Genomic DNA, 21078 nt, shown 5'->3' on the forward strand with positions numbered 1-21078 from the left:
TCGAGCATCGTTTCTTTTCTTTTTTTTCCAAACGCTCGCAAACGAACGTGCGCGCAAGAACGAAGGCATATTACGTTAGAAGAAGCATGCACGTTGCGATTGCGCAACGCAGCGCGTGGCAGGTGCAATCGCCTCGTCACTCTCGAAGCAGACGAACTTCCACGAAGTGCGCTTCCACGAAGCCGCGCTTCCGCGAAGCCGCGGTTTTATCGTTTTAACTGCAGGCGTCATCGTGCACGGAAAAATTACGTCGCTGCGACGCGACGCGTCGTTACACTGTCCGTCCGGCGAACGAAATGCGGGCACGCGATCCGTTTGGGAGAAACGACGGGGTGAAACCGCCGGCCGGCGCAACGGTCCTTTTTCGTGAGAGACGCAAACCGCCATGCGGGGTTTCGCGAAGCACCGCAGAAGCGCGCACAACCGCCTCCTCTAAACCGCAGCGAATGACCCGACCCGATCGCCAATGACGAAATTCCTGCGTGTGAGTCCGGGAGTCATCTGGATCCGGGAATCCACCGTCCACGAGATTCCACGGCGAATGCTCTCACGCCGCAGAGCTCGCAGGATCCCGGAAATGTACCGAGCACGTTTCAAGAAGATAATAAAGCGTGGGCGCATATAATGTACAGCGGAGTAAATTGATGAGGAGAAATTTGCTCCATTATATAAAATAAGAACCTTATGGGAAATAAATTTAAGGGTTTCCTACAAAGCCAAACAAGTTCAAAAAATTAATTTTCAAGAAATAAAAAAAAATCACCTTCAATCCGTATAAATATAATTTTTCAGAACATGTAATAGATATATGGACAAAGATTTAAGTAAAATATGTGGCTTTGTTTGGTTCTTGACAGAAACTACACATTTACTATCTATTCTTATATTTATAGTTCCCGTTTTCTTGCCGGGATAAAATTGTTTACGACGTGATGCTAGTGATAGAGAATAATTTACAGCCATAATTCAAATTTAGATAAAAATAGTCTTGTTCGGTTTTTGTAGGAAATCCTTCAATTATATAATTATGTATAAAATCGATTTACGTGATAATAATACGCAGGTAAGAAATCGTACGAATAACTTGGAACGGCACGGGAGTTTGGGTTCTCGACATCAAAAAGTCGCTCGAAAAAAAGAAGACGAGGCCGTTTTACAGTTGCAAACTGAGGTTGCATATGTGGATAGCCTCTCGGTCAGAGCCGAGTTCTAACGTTAAATTTACGGGCGTCTCGTTTTACAAGGTGGCTCGATATCGGATACGCGAGCGAGTGACGCGAGGATTACGAGCTCTCTCAAGCCCCGACACGCTTTCGGCCTATAAAAGCTGGATGACTAATTTCGTTGTCTAGAGATTGTGTGCAGGTGTTGTCAGGATCGATTCAACGAGCGAGGTGTCTCGGTTTAACGCGAAGCACCATCTTGCACGAACACGTTCCGCCGCCGCCGCCGTAATACGTGGCACGCGTGTACATATCGCGTAATAGTTTACCGATAATTGCCGGACCAAAAGCGGGGAATATCACGTGGCTCGCGGCTATCTCGTGCGTTCTAATTCATAATTTCGAAACCGCCATTGTCACGTCTGCACAATATCCATCTCTCATTATTACGCGCGATTATACAATGTTGCGAAAAATCTTGTGATCTAAACGTACGTGCGCCCAATGTCGAAATGTCAGTCACAAAACGTTGACGCGGTTTCGACAAATCGTAGATTCCCGCGGAACGCGTACAACATATAAATGTTTCGAGATGACGTTGAGGACCGCTCGTACACGCATTCTTGTGCCAGATATTTCGTTGTCGTTCCAGGCCGGTTCTCGCAAAGGGACACGAAATTCAATGCACTCTTCAAGAGGCTCTTGCGCGCTCCCAAGCGCGCTGACGCAATCGCTGACGAAACAACAGCTGGACTTGCCTTCGAGTACCCTTCTTCGTACTGCGAATAGAGAGTGTCGCCGCGCAAAAGGCGCTACGACTCGTGTTTCGCAAGACGTATAAGCCACGTAAGCCGGACCTCTCGCCGAGTCGTCTAAACAGGGATTGAAACCGTAGATTCTATGGCAGATGCGCGAAAAAAAAAACAAACATAATCCGTCCATTCACACGCTCGCATGGCGAACGAGACTCGTTCACGTTGAGGCGCGCTTTTCCCCTCGTTCGTTCGTTTCACGATTCATGACGACGATCGGCACGAGGACGCATTTTCGCTGGCGTCATCGGGATTAACATGGGTTTCAAATTCCTGCCAAAAAGTTTCCGCTCTCGCGTGCCCACCCCCCCCGGGTTTCGAAAACTCGACAGAAATTTCATCCCCCTCGGTGCCCGCCGCGCTTCGCGGCCGTCCCCGGAAGTTCCCTTACGAATTTCCGTGCGACGGGACGTCTCGTGACACGACCGGGAGGATGACTACGGCGACAGGCGCGCGCGATTCATGAATATTCACGACGGCGCCTTGGAAAGCGGCGAGAGGTAGCGACAACTGGCGAGAGAGGGTCGAGAGAGGGTGCAGTAACACAGTTTCTTCGTCAGGGCCGGTGGGTCGTTCGTCCGTCCGTTCGTTCGTTCAATGCGAGACGCAACAGCCGCTGACTCTTCTCTCTCTCTCTCTCTCTCTTTCTCTTCGTCCTCCGTCTGGTTGGAAATAATATCGTTCAAATTGATCATACCGTTCGAATAATTCAAACGGGATTGAATGACGAGACTTCTCCCCGATTACCGATATTTAAATGCCCGGAATATTCGAAACTGGAAATATTTGATGAACGTTTGAAGAATTCGAAAAATCGCTCCGCGTTGTTTGAGCGGAGCGGAGCAAAAATGGCGAAAGGAAGACGAGCAGAAAAAAGAAGGACGGTGGAGAAAGTGAAAATGTCTCCCCGGCGCGCCGTTTCTCCTTTTTCTTTTCTCTCCTCTCTCGCACCCTCCTTCTCTCGTCATTCACTCTCTCGCTTTCTCCGTGTCCAACGCGCGGCGCAAATTGGCGTTAATCGCGTTAGGGTGAGGCATCCTGCCAGCCCCGCGCGAGCAGGGTAATTCCACTCCTACGCGACTACCAGGAAGACCGGAAAGGAGCAGCCGGAAGCTTCGTACGTTCGTGGATCCGCGCCCGGGGAGTTTCTTCGGTCGCCGCAACCGCTTAACCCTTCACCGTCACGCTAGTCGCTCCACGTGATAGCGCTTTATACCCTAAATTCAATGAAACTATGGAGATAAACTTAAGAGCATACCGTTGCCCGAAATCTGAAAGCAATGACCATAAATTTTTTTTTAAATATTTTACAAAAAGCGTTTCCTTGTTAATTTAATTTTCATTTAAATAAATATTGTCTGATATATACGGAAATTTTCTGTTAACAGGTTTAAGAGAATTACATCACTCTAATCTTTTCTCGTGAATAAATTCTCGTGAATAAATTACGCGTATAACTATCGCGTATTCGCATTCTAAAAATAATCTAATTGAACCCGTCGAGTGAATATTTATGAAGGATAAAGGCAGAGAAAAACTGCCGTCGGAGCTGCCTTGCTCACGGAATGCACGTCTCTTCAATGATAAAACGATAAAATATCATTATGATAGAAAACGATACATGGGCTAAGCCGTATCGATAAGATTTTTGATTCCATTAAGATCAAGAAGCACTTGAGAAAGCACTAGCTCTGCGAGATTATCTGATTAATTTACTGACGGCATACTCGGATAAAGTTTTTTAATATCCACAAAGGGAATGAGTCTCACGCTATATATCAAACATTAAAATAAAACAAAAGATTGCTCGTAAATTAATTATCACGTGTGCTTGCAATATTTACAATGCATATTGCAAGGGATATTAAATACTATAACAATTAACGTTAAATATCACAAATGTTGTGCGATTGTGATGCAGTTACATCACGATTAGATGTTACATCACGTATCGAGTGAGCAAAAACATTATTTTATGCTACGCATTCAATTATTACACCTTTCTACGAACATATAAGTGAGTGGCATAGCTAAACAAATCAAGGCTCCATCGTCGATCGCGTACGTGTTTGTTCGACATTACTCGAGAAATCGCGCCGCAGAATTTAATATCGTCCGACTGCGATCGTGAAATTAGCGGAGGGGGAGGGAACAAGGTAACATACACCGCGCCGAGCAATTACCGTATCGTTACCGATATCTGGATCGTGGAATTGTGTCAAGGAACGCAAGGCTGGGGGCGCACTTCTTTTCCTCCATTACTCGCTCTCATTGTCTCCGAAAGCGATAATAGTCGTTCTTCCTGTCTTCGTCTCGGGCTCTTTTTCGTCCTCTGCGCCCTCCTTTCCCCTCCTACCCTTTTCCATCGTCAATCTTTTTTCGCCTTTTTTTGCGGCCAAGTCGGCCGAGCAAGGCGACGGGCATTAAACGCTTTTTAAATCCTTTTTCTCTCGTTATGAAATTCTAAATTGCCACTGTCTCTCGGCAAAGGTGGAAGGGCAAGCAGGCGGTAGGAAGAGGCGGAGGTGAAATAAGGGAGAGCGGAGGAGAAACGCAGGATGTACGCCGCGCGTTAACCTCCGCGCGGCTACGTGCCAGAACCGCGGGACGTTAATGCACATTTTATTACGCGCCTCTTAAAAGGCGCTTTTACCGCGGCGCGCGACGCTCGGTAAAAGGCCAAACTCATCTGGAATTCGAGGCGACATTACCGGAAAATAATGACCCCCGGGGTGAAAGCGATGACCCAGATCGACCTGTTTGCGATCGGCGCGCGAATCTAATACGCGACATTACACCTCGGATTCATTCATCGACGGTGTAATCTACATTTACCGAATTCTTTTTCTTCCCCCCCTTTTTTTTTATAGAACAGAAAATACCGTGGGACAAGAATCGATCGCACGTTCGTACGATACAAAATAAATTGTGACTATATGGTCACGCAACACGAACAAAGGATGCGAAGAAGAACTTCGTCCTTCTACTTGCGACCAGACGTTGATCACTCACCTTAGTCTCGACGTATTGATTCGGTCGAAAAAAATCTCATACGACTATACAAGAACGAAGTTAGCAATCGCTAAAGTAAATATATATTATGTTATCGATATTAATCGAAGTGAAGGATATTTCTCATACTTTTTAGGGGTCCTCAACAGTTTCTTACCTCAACATTATGAAACTTGCTTGTGAAAATTGATAAAATTTTTGATTTTCAATAAAAAAGAAAAAGACGTGTCCGCATTTATTAAATTAAATTCGTTCAATGTCTGCGACACGGTTTGCATTGGCCTTCTTTTTTCCTCTCTTCTGTAAAAGAAAAAGTGTTTTGATACCACAACGTATATTTCCCTTGCCTTCTATAAACCTCTTTGGCCACGTTCCAATGATCGATCAGGTATCTCGCATTTATCCGAATAGTCGAACAGTAGAATAATCCGTGAAGTCAAAGTCTTGGCCTCGGGTCAAGCGATGCGTAACACTGACGAACGGCAGACAGAGGCTGCTTCACACTCATCATATCGCATTCATTCATTATCGTCATCGCATTATTCATAAAGCGATCCTCGGGGCCCTTTCAATTCCTGTACTCGATGGCACGCCATTGTCGTTATTGTTTCACAATATTGTTAACGACGAGCCGCGGCGGCCAAGAGCGAGACGAGAACCGGCATTCGTTCCAAGCGCCCTTTGCTCTCGCTCGAATATTTACATTGTCGTCGACGGTATAATACATGTCGCGCGAATATCGACGTGTCAGCAGCAAGTCGAGAAGAAGCCGCGATGACCTCGACGACGCCGTCATACGGGAAAAGACGTCCCGTTAATTCTCCAATTCCAACAAAAGAGACGAAGGAATCGAAGACGATGGGTCGCGTGAACGTGAGCGTGAGCGAGCGTATCGATCGCATCCTGGACGCGACCAGAAACAAAGAAGCAAACCTGAGAGAGCCGCGAGCCTCGTTCCCGTTCTCACAGTTTACGTACGCAATTTGGTGGGTTTTGATCTGCCACCGCTCTCACAAAGAGGACACTCGCGGCGGCGCATCTGCGCTCGCGCGAGTGCGGGAGATGGGCGGATTGAGATTATAGATTCGGACGAATTTGCGAAAATTATGTTGAGAGAAAGGAAAGAGGAGAAGGAAAGAGAGAGAGAGAGAGAGAACATCCATTAGGTCTTCGAAGGCCAAAAATGTTTGCCAGAATTTTGGCAGAACAGGAGCCAGGGAAAGCGGAGGTAGCTCGAACGATCGATGCTAAACACACAGAACAAAGGGAACTTTAAAGAGAGACAGAGAGAGAGAGAGAGAGAGAGAGAGAGAGAGAGAAAGAGAGAGAGAGAGAGAGAGAGAGAGAAAGGGTAAAAGAGTGGATAGGATTTACGCAAGCTTTAAAGCGGAGGGTGCGATTAGAGTGAATCGTTGGAGATAACTGAAAAGTACATGATATGTACGTTCTGTTGTTTATTGTACACAGACACACACGCATAAAATCTGAATTTAAAAAAGGAAATCTCGAAGCTTGGTCTCATTAACCTTCATTTTCTCTTTCCTACTTGATTTTATTAAAAAAGTTTTTTCTCGACCATTTTCTTCTCTTCTCTGAATTACCCAGTTTTTCCCAGAGGAATTTTCTATTTTCCGTAATACCCATTTTAGCGACCAAAGAAAAAATAAATTGATAACAAAATGTCATTTTTCTAATATAAAACCGGTCAATCCTCGACGAAAAAGTTTAAATGAAACGTGTACCCTCATCCCTTTTTCTGTCAAATATGGTAATCCTGTACCACTCTTATCTATTCGCCATTGTGGTATTGATTGCCGAAGTCGTTAGCGCGATCGGCCGCCGGTTTCCGATCGTCCAGGGATCGATCGAGCGTGCGAAACGTCGAGTTGGAAAAATCGCCCCGGCGGCGGTAAAATATCGCTTGATTGATGAAACATCGATTTTTCAAAAGGCGTCAGCGGTAGCCGCTGTCCAAATATCCGCGCGGGCCCAATATCTCCATTGCGGTACATACAAGAGCGAAGTAATATGGGGGTTGCGGCGCGGCGTGGCGGTGGGAAACACGGCGAGAAGGGTGGAGACTAGCGATGGGGATTCGCATTAAAACAAGGCGTTCGTATCGATTGGCTGAGAGAAGCGTGCCTCTAGGACAAAGAGGATAGAAGGCCGCGTGCGCCACAGTGCCACACAAAGGACTCGCATCCTGCCACGGATATTTCGTTCCCCCCCCCTTCTCCCCCAATTCTCCCCCCATCAACATCTATACTCCTTCGTCTTTTCCGGCATCTCTTTTGGAATTACTCCGTTTCGATGAGATTTTCTTGAAAAGACGACGAGAACGAGATTTTTCTCTAAAACTTCTCGGATACCTGAGATTAGTAAAAATTTCTTAAATTCGAGAGAGGAAAAAATCTTATATTGCGTACTAAAAAAAGTTTGATAATCGAATAAATAATGCTAATGGAATCATCGATCACAATGTAACTAAAAGTAATTTTACACAGAAGAACGATTTTGATGAAGTATCTAAAAATTAAGCTGGATACAGATTCAAAAATAATTATATGGGTTGCAGTTGGTTATTAAAATGTTAGAACTTTTTCATATCTTTCATAATTATTTGATAGTTTAATTATTTTTGGATCTGTATCCAGCTAAATTTCTAGACTGTTTCGACGCGAAATCGTTCTTTCCGCGCGTGTAATTAAATTCAAATTAAATATATAAAATAAATAAAATTAAAAATAGTGAAATTATTTTCGGCTATCTTATCCGAGCATTTAATTAGTTTCACTCAACACATTTGATGCAGCTACTATTAAATTCATTTTTTAATGTATAACAAACAAAAATACACCGTAAAAATGGTAGAAAAAGAGCATTTAATTAGAATTGCGACAACAAAAAACGAAAGAATCATTAAATTTTATCCTCTCCCGGTTATTTTTACATCGGCTTTTAAACGTGACTTGATCCAGCATTCGTGAAAATCTTGAAAGATATATGACAGTCGTCATACGAACGAGTATTAGATTACAACAGTTTATGCGATTCACTTGCGCCACTTGGGATTAGTCATGAGACAGGTTCCTCGTGATATGAAATGACTCACTGACAGCGATGAATCATCGCGAGTCGTACTTATTTGACATCTAATCCTTTCTTATCAGTCGCCTGACCCAAATTCGTGAAGGCGCCTCGATTCTACTTCGCTGCTACCGAGTCGGAACACCTGAGAAACGCTCGCGGAACACGTCATCCTTTCCACGAAGGGCTGATTGAAGAGAAGAAAAGAAGAGAAAGGAAAATATGAACCTTGGGGAGGAAAACGTCTCACTTGAAGATGCGACCGGTATGTCATCCACACTCGATTAACGACCCCGGCGCGGTCGGCGACAACGGCGAGAAAGCGATAGCGTAACTTCCTGAACAAAGGAAAAGGGAAACGTGCGAGAGAGTTCAACCACCACTATCGTCACAACACACCGCCGGCATCACCACTATTCTACAGGAAGAACGTATTTCCCCAAGAGGCCTCGGCACGTGGTCGAATTTTGTGCGGCAAACAGGAACCTTTGTTCCTTTGAGAACTTCTTAAAGCTGAAGGAACAGCATCCGTGTCCCCGGGACAAAGGACGCGCGCCGTTGCAGTCGCGGATAATCGATAGAACCCATGGAAAAATTTATATTCGCGGTTCTCTGCCAACTCCGAATCTCGTACACATGCATCATAGACGTCGCGGTGACTTCGTTAGGCCACCGTGAACTATAAAATGCGGTCCCGCGATGTCATGTTAAACGATAATATGAAGATGTTAAAATTAAAATTGCCGAGCAGCGCGGCGAAGCGGGATATCGCGTTAAAGAGACGCAATCGGGATGTTATGTAAAATTAATTCACCGAAGAAGAGGCCAGATGTCCCGTGCCATTATTTTAATCGAGAGGGTAATATCCTCGTGGAGGATTCTATCCTGGAAAAAGCGAGGTTGCTTTCTCAGAGTCAATTTTCTTCGGCGGCGGCAGCGACGCCGCCATTTTAACGAGCGACCCGACGAATAATGTAAAGTACACACCGAAATAGTCCCTCCTCCCCCTTCTTCCTCCCTCTGTTGTCTTTACTCCCGGCAGTTATATCCCCGTCGTGGATTCGTCTCGCGCGAGAGATTTTTGCAAGCGCGGCGACGTACGCCGGATTTAACGATCGAAGAGTGAAAATTGATTTCTCTCAAGTGGCCGAGACGACGACGACGCTCGCGTGTGTTTCATTGCTCCAGGCGAATTACACAAGGGCCAGATAGAAACTCCCGGGTGCCCGAATAAAACCCCCCCGAAAATAGCCGGCTGCCGCACGGTAGACAAATGGGCACGAGCGAGAGCGGGAGCGGGAAAACGTCTTCCCCGCTAACGTCTTTCGCCATCACGAAACGAGGTCAGCCCGAATATCGCCGTCGCCCCGACGACGACGTTTTTCAAAGACTATTCGTTTCTCTAACGAGAAACGTCGAGATTTCATTAAGTATCCCGATTGGCCCGCCCGACACCGCGGCGTTTCATCCAACAGCGCGCGTTTTCGTCGAAAGTCTGTGGAATCTCTCACATGTATATTACGATGAAAAATAAATATTAATTATATAATAATGGAATAATTTTTTTTCTCTCTGTTCCTCCGTGTTTTCACATATATCTTAATAAATAAATCTTAGTGATTAGAATTATGAAAAGAAATTTACTTTTAGAAATAAAAGAATTTCTATAGCTCCAATGAAAGGTTTTTTGAAACACCAGAAAAGATATGCTAATACCTATCCTCAATTATACAGTATTAAGTACCGAAGCGGTACTCCTCGACCTATAATAAACTTGTAGCGTAATTTCCGGGCGTTCGCCTAAGCTGTCAGATATGCGCGGCGGCAAGAAGAAAATGAAAACGTTGCAAAATCGGCGCGCGCTCAGTTGCGAACGCGCGCGCTCGGGGGATCAATCTCGGCGATGTCGCGGCTTTCCGGCCCCGGAGGAGCAGCAGCAGCAGCAGCAGCAGCAGCAGCAGCATCACGAATGCGATACACGCCTCTGACGTTGCACAGAGAGAAGAAACGGTGAAAGAGGGAAAGAGGGAGAAGGATCGTTCTTCTTGAAATAGTCACGGATCGCGGGAGTCGGTTTCTCATGCAGCACCATATATCTGCGAGCGCGGTGCGCATAGGAATGCACAATTTCTTTCTCGCGAAAAGAGAGAGAGAGAAAGAGAAAGAGAGAGAGAGAGAGAGAGAGAGAGAGAGAGAGAGAGAGAGAGAGAGAGGTGACCTTCGCCTTTTTTACTTTACGACCTTGCTGCGCAGAATTCGGCCGCCGAATTCGCGGGAGCCGCCTCGTCGAGCTCGAATAAGACTCGCGCATCTCCGCGAAGTTCGGTCGTTTCGAGATGACAGATGCCATACTCTGAGAAAAATAGTTTTCCCAAAATACGATTGTAACCTACTTTGGGCCCTTCGATTAAGTAATCAAATTATATGGATTGTTCGTAACCCTAATTTTACGTTTATTATTTCTCAAATTAACCCTGTATTAATTAAAAATTGCCATTAGCTATTCTATGTATTTCAAAGATTTTCAAGTTACTAGTCAAATCTCTCAATTAGTTCCGTCGAGATCTAGATAAAGATCATTTTTATTTAAGTAAGGGACTTACCAAAATATTGACTTGTTTAACTAAAAGAAAACGGTTAAAATTTTTTCCCAAAGTAGAGTTACAAACAATCCAAATAATTTGACTTAATTGTAGATCCAAAATGGGTAACTGTATTTAAAAAATCTATTTTTTCTAGAACATTAAGCTAAATTAAGACGCTTGCTTATAGACGTTTCTCCGCAACAGAACATTTATCAATTTGAACAGAACAACAGTCAATTTTGTTAAAAAAAAAACCAAAAAAAGAAAACACTTTGTGTGCACAGATCCACTATAAATCACGTTTAAAAACCACACAATGGGAATTCTTTATGTGGGGGATACGGAGTAAGTAAGATATGAGGGGTCATAAAATTCCGTGTTGCGTTGCTCAGTAGTAGACTCATGTGAATCCGAATTATCTTATAACACGGCGGTGATCCGCATAAAAATGAACGATTACACTCTTCCCATGTAAATCGAGTTTCAAATTATTTGCAGACGACGTGATACGGCGCCCGTAAACCGGCAGAACGTTTTATTTTCTCCCGTATAGAGAGATTCAGTTCTCTCTCGCTCCCGGTCAAGAGGCACGGTAGTGCCTCGCGCCAAGTGTACGCGCAGCGAGGCACCACCGCTGCTTCTTTTACGCGAGACGCCGTTTGCGATTTTCTGTAATTATCGGATTTTCAATAACGGCTGAATCGATTGATTTCTAAATAAGTTTAATGGATAGCTTGGATCCGATTTATATAATGAAAGTATTTTTATTTTTCCGCTACGTAACTTACGAGCGAAGATATTGCGATTAAAGTTTTTCGCTCAAGAGTAAATCTGTTTAAGAAACGTCGTAGTCATTATCGTCGTCGCCCGGCCGCCAGGACAAATGGCGGCGGTTTGTATTTTGTACTGTTGCTTTCCGCGCGATAGATGGCTTACGAATTGACACGGCCCACGAGTAACTATAGGTTTGTTCCTTTTAGCTATATTGCTACACTAGTGTTCTAACTTACTGCACCAGTGCAGCAGTGCAGTGAAAAAGAACAAACCATCTGTATCGCGATTGGCGATCGGCGCGCCGTCCGTATATTCGTGTATTGAGGTAATGAGGTTAATCATGTGACAGTTCGAGGTTAGTGTCTTGTTGACATGCGCGAGGTTAATGACGAGTTAATTTTTATTATTATTATGCATCATTTAGTTTTATGCATATTTTTTATATTACATCGTAGATTACATCATGGAAGAAAATATGGCTATGCCTAATTTGAAAATTATCAGATAAGTTACACAAAATTTTCATTTTTTGTATGAAATAAATATTCCGAAATAAGATTGATTCTTTGTGTTATGTTTTATTTTTAGTTTTAAAAGAAAGAGAGGAAGAAGTGCCTCGCGCTAAGTTTATACGTCCTACCATTGATTAAATTAAAAAAAGACAAGAAAAAGTGTCTCGCTCTAAGGGTATACTACCATGGATAAGCAGTCAAAATCGTGATTTATAAAAAAAAAGAGGATAATGTTGGCAAGCAAAAGTAGTACCCAGTACTCTGATGCCCAAGCTATTTAACTCAAAACGTACTGCTTTCACGCAAACATCACTGTGCAGTTTCAAATTCACGTGGCCTGCATTCTTCTTTCCATATGCAAAATAATATATGGAACAAGAATAGCTGTTGCATCTACTCCAGTCCACAGGTCGGGTGCAAGGAAATGGGTCTAAGTGTGCCATGTGCAATCTGGAGATGCACTTACTGGAGAGTGGGATTAATATTAATAATTTGCAATCATATCAGTGAACGCAAGGACTTTGATTTGTTGGTGCATCTATGTACCAGGAGTTTTCATGAAGCATTCCAAGTAAGCTATCGAGAGCAGGTGTACCCTGAAAGTCCTCTGTGAAGGGAAGATAAGACCTTTGAAGAAGAACAGCAGTTGTGGTACAATATTATACTTGGACAGTATACAGTTTTACAACCTAACTTAAAGAATACCGTGCCTCATCAAAGTGCGTTGAAAAACCGTGCATTGCCTCAGCTATTTAGTATTATATTAAGAATAGAACCTCGCAGCGATAGATCAATATATTTGATAAGAAACTGCACTCATTAACGATAATATATTACTTCTGTAAATCAGTGATCATAGTGTGAATCTATTTTTACCTTTATTTCTGTATATATCTACTATGAAATTTTTTTTCACTTTTCTTTATTTAAAATTCCATAGTCTTAATAAGTTTGATCCTAAGATTTCAGCTGTTTAACGATTGAATGATGATACAGATAAAAAAAATTTCCATACATCATGCAGTGCTTAAAAATAGTATCTATCTTTAACTCTGTAATCAAAGATATATGTGCTTAAAAACAGTATCTAACAGTATAAATTTATCTTTCAGAGAGATGGTGTTTTTGATGTTATGACAAACTTAATCCGGAGCATAAGCAGATATATAAATTTCTAAGAATATTGTTTAACGCCGCTTAGCTCACTACTGACTGTGTTATTATAACGTTGGTTTACTTTGAACACTTACTTATGCAGAAAGAAGATGCTGTAGATGCTGCAATTTAATATAAATGTTCCTTCCAGTGTATATGCCAAATTTTACTTACTCTCAAATGTAATTTATATGATTTAAGAAAATAATGATAATGAAAATTCTTTAGTTTAAAGTTAGTTAACATAATCCAGAGCATAAGCAGATATATAAATTTATTCAGACATTGTTGTTTAACGCTGCTTAGCTCACCGCTGACGGTGCCATTACAACATTAGTATTATTACATTATTATTTATTTTACTCATATGTCAAATATCACTTTCTATAGATTTTGTTGTTTCTACTGTATCTCATTTCACTTTTCATTCAGTTTATTGTAAATATTGATAAAACAAGAAATAATATTTGGCATATAATATAAGTAAAATAAATAATAATAATGTAATAATAGTAATAATGGCACCGTCAGCGGTGAGCTAAACGACGTTAAACAACAATGTCTTAATAAATTTATACATCTGCTTATGCTCCAGATTATGTTAACTTAATACAATCAATGCTATTAACTTTAAACTATTATTTTCTTACATCATAAAAATTACATTTGAGAGTAATAAGTAATTTGGTATATACACTGGAAGAAAGATTTATATTAAATTGCAGCATCTACAGCATCTTCTTTCTACATAAGTAAGTGTTCAAAGTATAACGTTATAATAGCATAGTCAGTGGTGAGCTAAGTGGTTAAACAATGTTTTTAGAATATTGGCTTATGCTCTGAATTAAGTTTATCATAATCATCAGAAACACCACCTTTCTGAAAGATAGATTTATACTGTTAGATACTGTTTTAAGCATAGATATGTTTGACTATATAAGTACTTACATAGTTAAATCTGTACCATCATTCAACGTTGAACAGCTGGGGATCGAATTTAAGACTGTAGAATTTTAAATAAAAGAAAGTGAAAAAAATTATATAGTAGATATATACAGAAATAAAGGTAGAAATAGATTCATACTATGATCACTGATTTACAGAAGTGATATATTATTGTTAATGAGTGCAGTTTCTTATCAAATATATTGATCTATTGCTGCGAGGTTCTATTCTTAATATGATACTAAATAGCTGAGGCAACGCATTTGACAGTATTCTTTAAGTTAGGTTGTAAAACTGTATGCTGTCTAAATATAATATTGTACCGCAACTGCTGTTCTTCAAAGGTCTGATCTGCCCTTCACAGAAGACTTTCAAGGTATACCTGCTCTCGATAGCTTACTTGCAATGCTCCATGAAAATACTCCTCCCACATGGATGCACGAATAGATCAAAATTTTTTGACTCGCGTTCACTGATGTTGCAAATTATTAATACTAATCTCACCCTCCAGTAAGCGTATCTCCAGGTTGCACATGGCACACTCAGATCCATCTCCTTGCGCCAGACCTGTGGACTGGAGTAGCCGCAATAGCTATTCTTGTTCCCTATATACTTATGGAAAGGAAAATGCGGGCCACGTGAATTCAAAACTGCACAGTGATGTGTTTATGTGAATGCTTAATATTTATTTAAAAAAGTTAAAATACAGTTAATTAAAATATATCAAGAGGCACGGCCAACTGTACGCGCGCGAGTTTTTGTCCCAGGACAGGTGCTCTGAAACGAAACAAAATATTATTATTTTATACACGTTTATTGTGACGTGTTGTTTCTATAGGCCTGTTTTTTGTCGCTGCACTGCTGCACCGGTGCAGTAAGTTAGAATAAGACAAATATTTTTTCTCATTCTAACTTATTGCACCAGACAGCAGTGCAGCGACGAAGAACAAGCCTCATATTGTTTTCGTATTACTTATATTACTTACTTTTTATTGGTACGTAATATATATGTTTTGGCCTCTCCCACGGCCTCTCCCACGGCCTCTCCCGCGGTTTTGCCCGCCGCCTCTTTTTTTAAATTTTTTATTTCCACGTTGCCAGCGAGGAGCTGTAAAAAAGAAAAAATAAAACATTAATAAAATATTAATATTTTTATCAATTTAATTAAAAAGAGGCGAAAAAACCACTGCAAGGTCTTGGTTACTTACGTCTTGTATATTGCTGTGGCAACAATGCTGATGGTGGTGGTGGGGCCGATGTCGACGGCGGCGATGGTAGTGGGGCCGATGTCGACGGCGGCGATGATAGTGGGGCCGATGTCGACGGTGACATAATTCCCCACGGCCATATCCATGGGGCCCACCACATCGGTGGGGCTGACGCCGCCGCTGCCGCCGCCGCCGCCGCCGCCGTCGCCGTCGCCGTCGCCATCGGCGGTGGCGGCGGCGGTAACGGTATTGTTGATAGTAAGGTCGGCGGCGGTGGTGGTGGTAGGGCCGATGTCGACGGCGACTGCGACGATGGTGGGGCCGATGTCGACGGCGGCGATGGTAGAGGTAGTGGGGCCGACGTCGTCGGCGCCGTCGGCGGCGGTGGTGGTGGTGGTGGCGGAGCCAATGCCGAGGGTCCTGCCACCGCCGCCGCCGTTGGCGGCATATTCGTCGTTTGTTGCACATGCAGCTTCTCTATTTCAGAAGCTGCATGTGCAATTATCTCGTCTCCGGACAAGTCCGTCTCCATCATTCTGAAAATAAATTTATTCTTTAGTTTAGTATAGATATCTAAGAATGTGTATATTTCTTAAATATTTGTAATATTAACAATATGATGTACTTACATTACGTCTTCATTAACCGCCATCTTTTCACTTTCTGGGGCCCGGCACAGATTTTTTCATAACGCATAAAGCTAATATTTCATGTGTTGTACGACCAACTGATTGGACGTTTTCGATTGGTCATAGATTAGAGAGATTTCCGAGTTTCTAGAAATGCTCTATCTTATCGCCAATTGAAAAGTCTAATTAACTTGTCGTACGATACATGAAATGTTAGCCTAATGTATAACGCATAAGAGAATTAACCAATCAAAGGTTTTTATTTCTAGCGTTTGCGAACACAGCTTTAGAAATTTTATAGCCGTTTGGATGATGTCTTTATTGTTGACAGATTGTTTATGGCCGCGGTTTGTCTTTATTATTGATACAGATTATCAATATAATTTGATTATTATTAAATCAAAGGTGAGAAGAAAGTATTGAAAATAATATTTTAGTAAGTATCAAAATAAATGTATAACTATTTTTAAAATAGACTCTTGGAATTTTACAAAATTAGATAAAAGCAAGCGGCGCGATTAAAAGTGAAACACGGTTATGTTATTTTTTATAGGTTTTGACACGTTTATACTTATTCTGACAATCCGAATTTTAACAATGCTTTTACAATTAAATATGTTAACATTTTATGATCTGAGCATATTCGTTGCAATGTATATTTTTGTTCTACTACTGATTGAAATAATCAAACTTTTGGATTTAAATATAGATTTAGGTGGTCGATTCTGTATTTCTGAAGGAGTAAAAATGTGAAAAGCAATAATAATTTTTTTAGAAATATAGAACCTTTTGTATTAAAAAGCTAATTCGTCAATTTTGAAGAGTTATTATGAAAATATAAGTATATTTATGGATATAAGTACTGCGTTCTCAATGCTCGTTTGCCTTTATTTGATTTTTATATTATGTTATAATTAAAATAGTGTAAACTGGAAAAAAATTAATATTTTTATTTTTAAACAGAGCGTCTCTACTAACTTATTTCCTAAGTCTCGGAAATGGCTTTAGATTTAGATATGGAAAAATGTTTCAGATGAAAATTGTAGATAGGATATTAATAATGGAAAAAATATGATTTTGACTTTGATGTTGCCAAGGTCAGGAGGACGTATATAAATATTAAGGTGATCTTGTAATCTTGTCGTTATTGAATACCTGACCAATATTCATAGCCCGGTATTCATATTTGAGTCTTATTTTAAGGCCGGTATTCATAGTCGAATTTTACTTAAGACCCATCTTAAGCACGATCTTGAGACGTCAATGCTATTATTTCATTGGTTAAGTAAGTCTTAAGTCGGCTCGAAGCTAGACTTAAGACCATTCTTGAGCTTAAGATCGGTCTATGAATTCCGTCCTATGATTCAAGAATTGTCTTAAGTCTAGCTTCGAGCAGACTTAAGACTTACTTAACCAATGAAATAACAGCATTGACGTCTCAAGATCGTGCTTAAGATGGGTCTTGAATAAGATCGGTCTATAAATTCCGTTCTAATACTTTGATTGGTTGATGACATCTTAAGGCAGTACTTAAGACAATTTTAATTAAAAATAAGACATTTATGAATATTGGCTATAGTCGAATCTTGTGGCTTGTTCTTTTTCGCTGCATTGTTGCACTGTTAGAGTAAGACAAATATATTTTTTCTCACTCTAACTTATTGCACGAGTACAGCAGTGCAGTGAAAAAGAACAGGCCATTATATTTAAGATCATCTTAAGTATTGTCTTAAGATGCCATCAACCAATTATAGAGCCGTATTAGCATGTTAAGATATTGTTCGAAATGATTTTAAAATAAGATTTGACTATTAATACCGGTACCGGCCTATGAATACCGGCCCAAGTCAAGCCCAAGTGTTCATCATGTTTTAAAGCCGTTTCCGAGCTTTAGAGGGTGGGTCAGACTTTTGAGATGCTATGTTAAGCCTCGTCTATAATAGCTATAGTGGTAAGGTAGTTGTAATTTGCGACAGCCAATGAGTATAAAGCTTTTATGTTCCAATATTTATAGTCGGGTTTCATATTTAAAATTATCTTAAGTACTGTCTTAAGATGTCATCAACCAATCACAGAGTCGTATTAGCATTTTAAGACATTGCTTGAGACAATCTTAAAATAAGATTTGACTATGAATATTGGCCAATGACCTTACAACTTTACTACTACTGCTATTGTAGATGAGGCTTTATATGTAATATTTCTTTTTTACGTGTTATTTTAGTCACATAGATCTTATATTATCTACTGATTTAGAGAAGAGAGGTAAGGCTTTTTCTTTTTTTTTCCTTTTATTTTTTCTTTTTTATACATATATAATACAGCTGCTTTGCGTGTTTTTATAAATACGGCTGCTGTGCGCGTATATAAAAACGGCTGCTGTGCGCGTTTATATAAATACGGCTGCTGTGCGCGTATATAAAAACGGCTGCTTTGCGCGTTTATATAAATACGGCTGCTGTGCGCGTATATAAAAAAAACGGTTGCTGTGCGCATAAAAACGGCTGCTTTGCGCGTTTATATAAATACGACTGCTGTGCGCGTTATATAAATACGGCTGCTGTGCGCGTATATAAAAACGGCTGCTTTGCGCGTTTATATAAATACGGCTGCTGTGCGCGTATATAAAAACGTTGCTGTGCGCCTTAATAAACTGTGCGTTAATACAAAATTGTTCTATTTATTATAAACAATTATTTTACATAAAAATGTCCATAAAAACAAAAGAACAAATAATGCTCTCGTCAGAAGAAAAAAGTATTATTGTTCAAGGTGGGTGGTTAGAAGATATGCACATGGAGCATTTTAATCACCTTTTAAAAAGTAATTCAAGTTATAAACCCGTTAGTACGTTGCAAACTTATATTCCTGATACAATACCGTCTATGTCAGAAAATGAAAAACATATACAGATTTTACATAGTTCTGATTTTGATTTAGATACTTGTGAATCTAGTTCATTACATTTGTATAAGTTACATGAGCTATTAAATGTTAATGGACATTGGGTGTGTTGTTACTATGATAGAAAAAACATATATATTTTTGATTCGTCTAATAAAAAGAAGTTGCACAAACGTCATGAACAAGTTTTGAGACGATTATTTCCATTTTATTCTTTTGATAAAAAGCCTATAAGATTTCCTACTGTGCAACAACAACCAAACTGTAACGATTGTGGGGTTTTTGCAATAGCTTTTGCTACTTCGTTATTATTCAATATTAAACCCGAAAAAGTAAGATACAACATTAGCAAAATGCGCTCGCACTTATTAGACCTTTTTCAATTTAATAAGATTGAGCACTTTCCTCAAGATTTAAAGTATGGCGTGCCTCAGACAGTGCTTCCATTAGCAGTAATAAGAGCAAAAGAGGCTGAAGCGTTTCGTTTACGTACCAAACGTCAAAGTGAAAAAACGCAATCACAGAAATTGAATAAAAAAATTTGCAATTCTCAACAAACTAAAAAAGAATTATCAAGCATATTAATATCAAAAAATATTGAGCAGTTTGATAAATCTCAAAATGAATCGTGCGTAGAAAATATTGATTCTAATAATAAATATAAAAATAACGTGAAAGTTTACGAAGTAAACAAAGATATAGAAAATAAATTTGCTAATAATCATCTACAAAATAAAAACGATTTTGAAGTCAATAAAAAGAAACGTCGAGAAATGACGCTGTCGTCAGAACAAAAGAGTATTATTGCTCAAGGTGAATGGTTAAATGATCTGCATATGGATCATTTTAATCATCTCTTAGAAAAGTATTCAGCTTATAGACCTGTTGGAACATGGCGAGTACAAACAATAGATAGAGTGCAACCAATACCAACCAATAAAAGACATATACAAATATTACCTGTTACGAGGTTGGGACTACATTGGACATGTTGTTATTATGATACAAAGGATATATATATTTATGATTCTTTTAATTCAAAAATGTTAAGTGACTGTCAGAAACAATTTTTAGACAAATTATTTCCAACGTATGATTTTATTAAGTGTCCTGTAAAATTTCCTTTTGTGCAAGAACAACCGAATACGCATGATTGTGGTGTTTTTGCTATAGCATTTGCTGTTTCGCTATTTTTTAACACTAAACCAGAAAATGTAAGATATGACGTTAACTTAATGCGTTCGCATTTAATACAAATGTTTGAATCCAATAAAATTGAGCACTTTTCTCTAGAATTAAATCAATTTCAAAAAAATTATGATTCCTGGCAAACCCCAAAAAAATTAAATAACGATTTAATAAAAACGCAAAGTTTAAAAGAAAAAAAAGTACAATCAATAATAAATGATATTTATGTTGAAAAGATTGATAAAGGATTAGAAAGTGAATTGTATATTGAAAATATTTATCATGAGATGAATAATACTATTAATAGTGATGTATGTAGTGATAATAAGCAAGAAAAAATAAACATTCAAAATACAAATGCAGAAAATAAAAATAAATATTCGGAATATAATTTTGAATTAGGGCATATTAATAAAAATAAACAATATCAGCAAGAAAACAATAAACATAGTAACAACCAAGCGCATTATGGTGAAAAAATAGAAAGTTATCGTGTTAAAAAGCGGCTCCGATATCAACAGGATTTAGACACTAATCGTGCTAAAAAACGAAGACTATATCAACAGGATTTAGAGAATAATCGTGCTAAAAAGCGATGTCAATATGAACGGAATTTAGAAAATAATCGCGCTAAACAGCTACAACGATACAAACGAGACTTACAAAATAATCGCGCTAAACAAGTCCAACGATATAAACGAGACTTACAAAATAATCGCGCTAAAAAAGTAGAACGTTATAAAAAACATTTAGAAAATAATCGTATTAAAAAACGATGTCACTACAAAAAGACTTTAGAAAAACAACGTGTACAAAAACGAATACGTTATTTTATCAATTCTGAGCGTGAACGAGAAAGACAAAAAGAATTATCTTCTGATCGTAAGTGGCTTTACAATAAGCGATATTATCAGAAAAGAAAATCTGAGTCCACATTTGCAGAGAAAAATTACAATATTGCCAAAAATGTTAATAAAAAGTATTCAAAATTTCGATCAACAAATTTTATAAAAATTCGCAGTTCTTTTGACACATTAGTTAAAAATATTTTACATGTACAAAAAATTACAGATTGTAGTAAAGGTTATATTGAAGAACGACTAA

At 39.6% G+C, this 21078-nt stretch overlaps 2 protein-coding genes across 11 annotated transcripts in view; both read right to left on the reverse strand.

Annotated features, from left to right (window-relative positions):
• LOC105839218 (growth factor receptor-bound protein 14) overlaps positions 1-21078 on the reverse strand; it is a 295416-nt gene that overhangs the window by 88721 nt on the left and 185617 nt on the right. The window lies entirely within an intron of this gene.
• Positions 12010-17165, reverse strand: LOC118647395 (actin cytoskeleton-regulatory complex protein PAN1-like). Its single transcript, XM_036292226.1, has 3 exons — positions 15254-17165; positions 15032-15153; positions 12010-14822 (listed from the first exon to the last, which is right to left on the reverse strand). The coding sequence occupies exons 1-2, from the start codon at positions 15786-15788 to the stop codon at positions 15035-15037; spliced, it is 654 nt and encodes a 217-aa protein (XP_036148119.1). The 5' UTR covers positions 15789-17165; the 3' UTR covers positions 12010-14822; positions 15032-15034.

This window comes from Monomorium pharaonis, chromosome 9, assembly GCF_013373865.1.
Source record: "Monomorium pharaonis isolate MP-MQ-018 chromosome 9, ASM1337386v2, whole genome shotgun sequence".
NCBI lineage: Eukaryota > Metazoa > Arthropoda > Insecta > Hymenoptera > Formicidae > Monomorium > Monomorium pharaonis.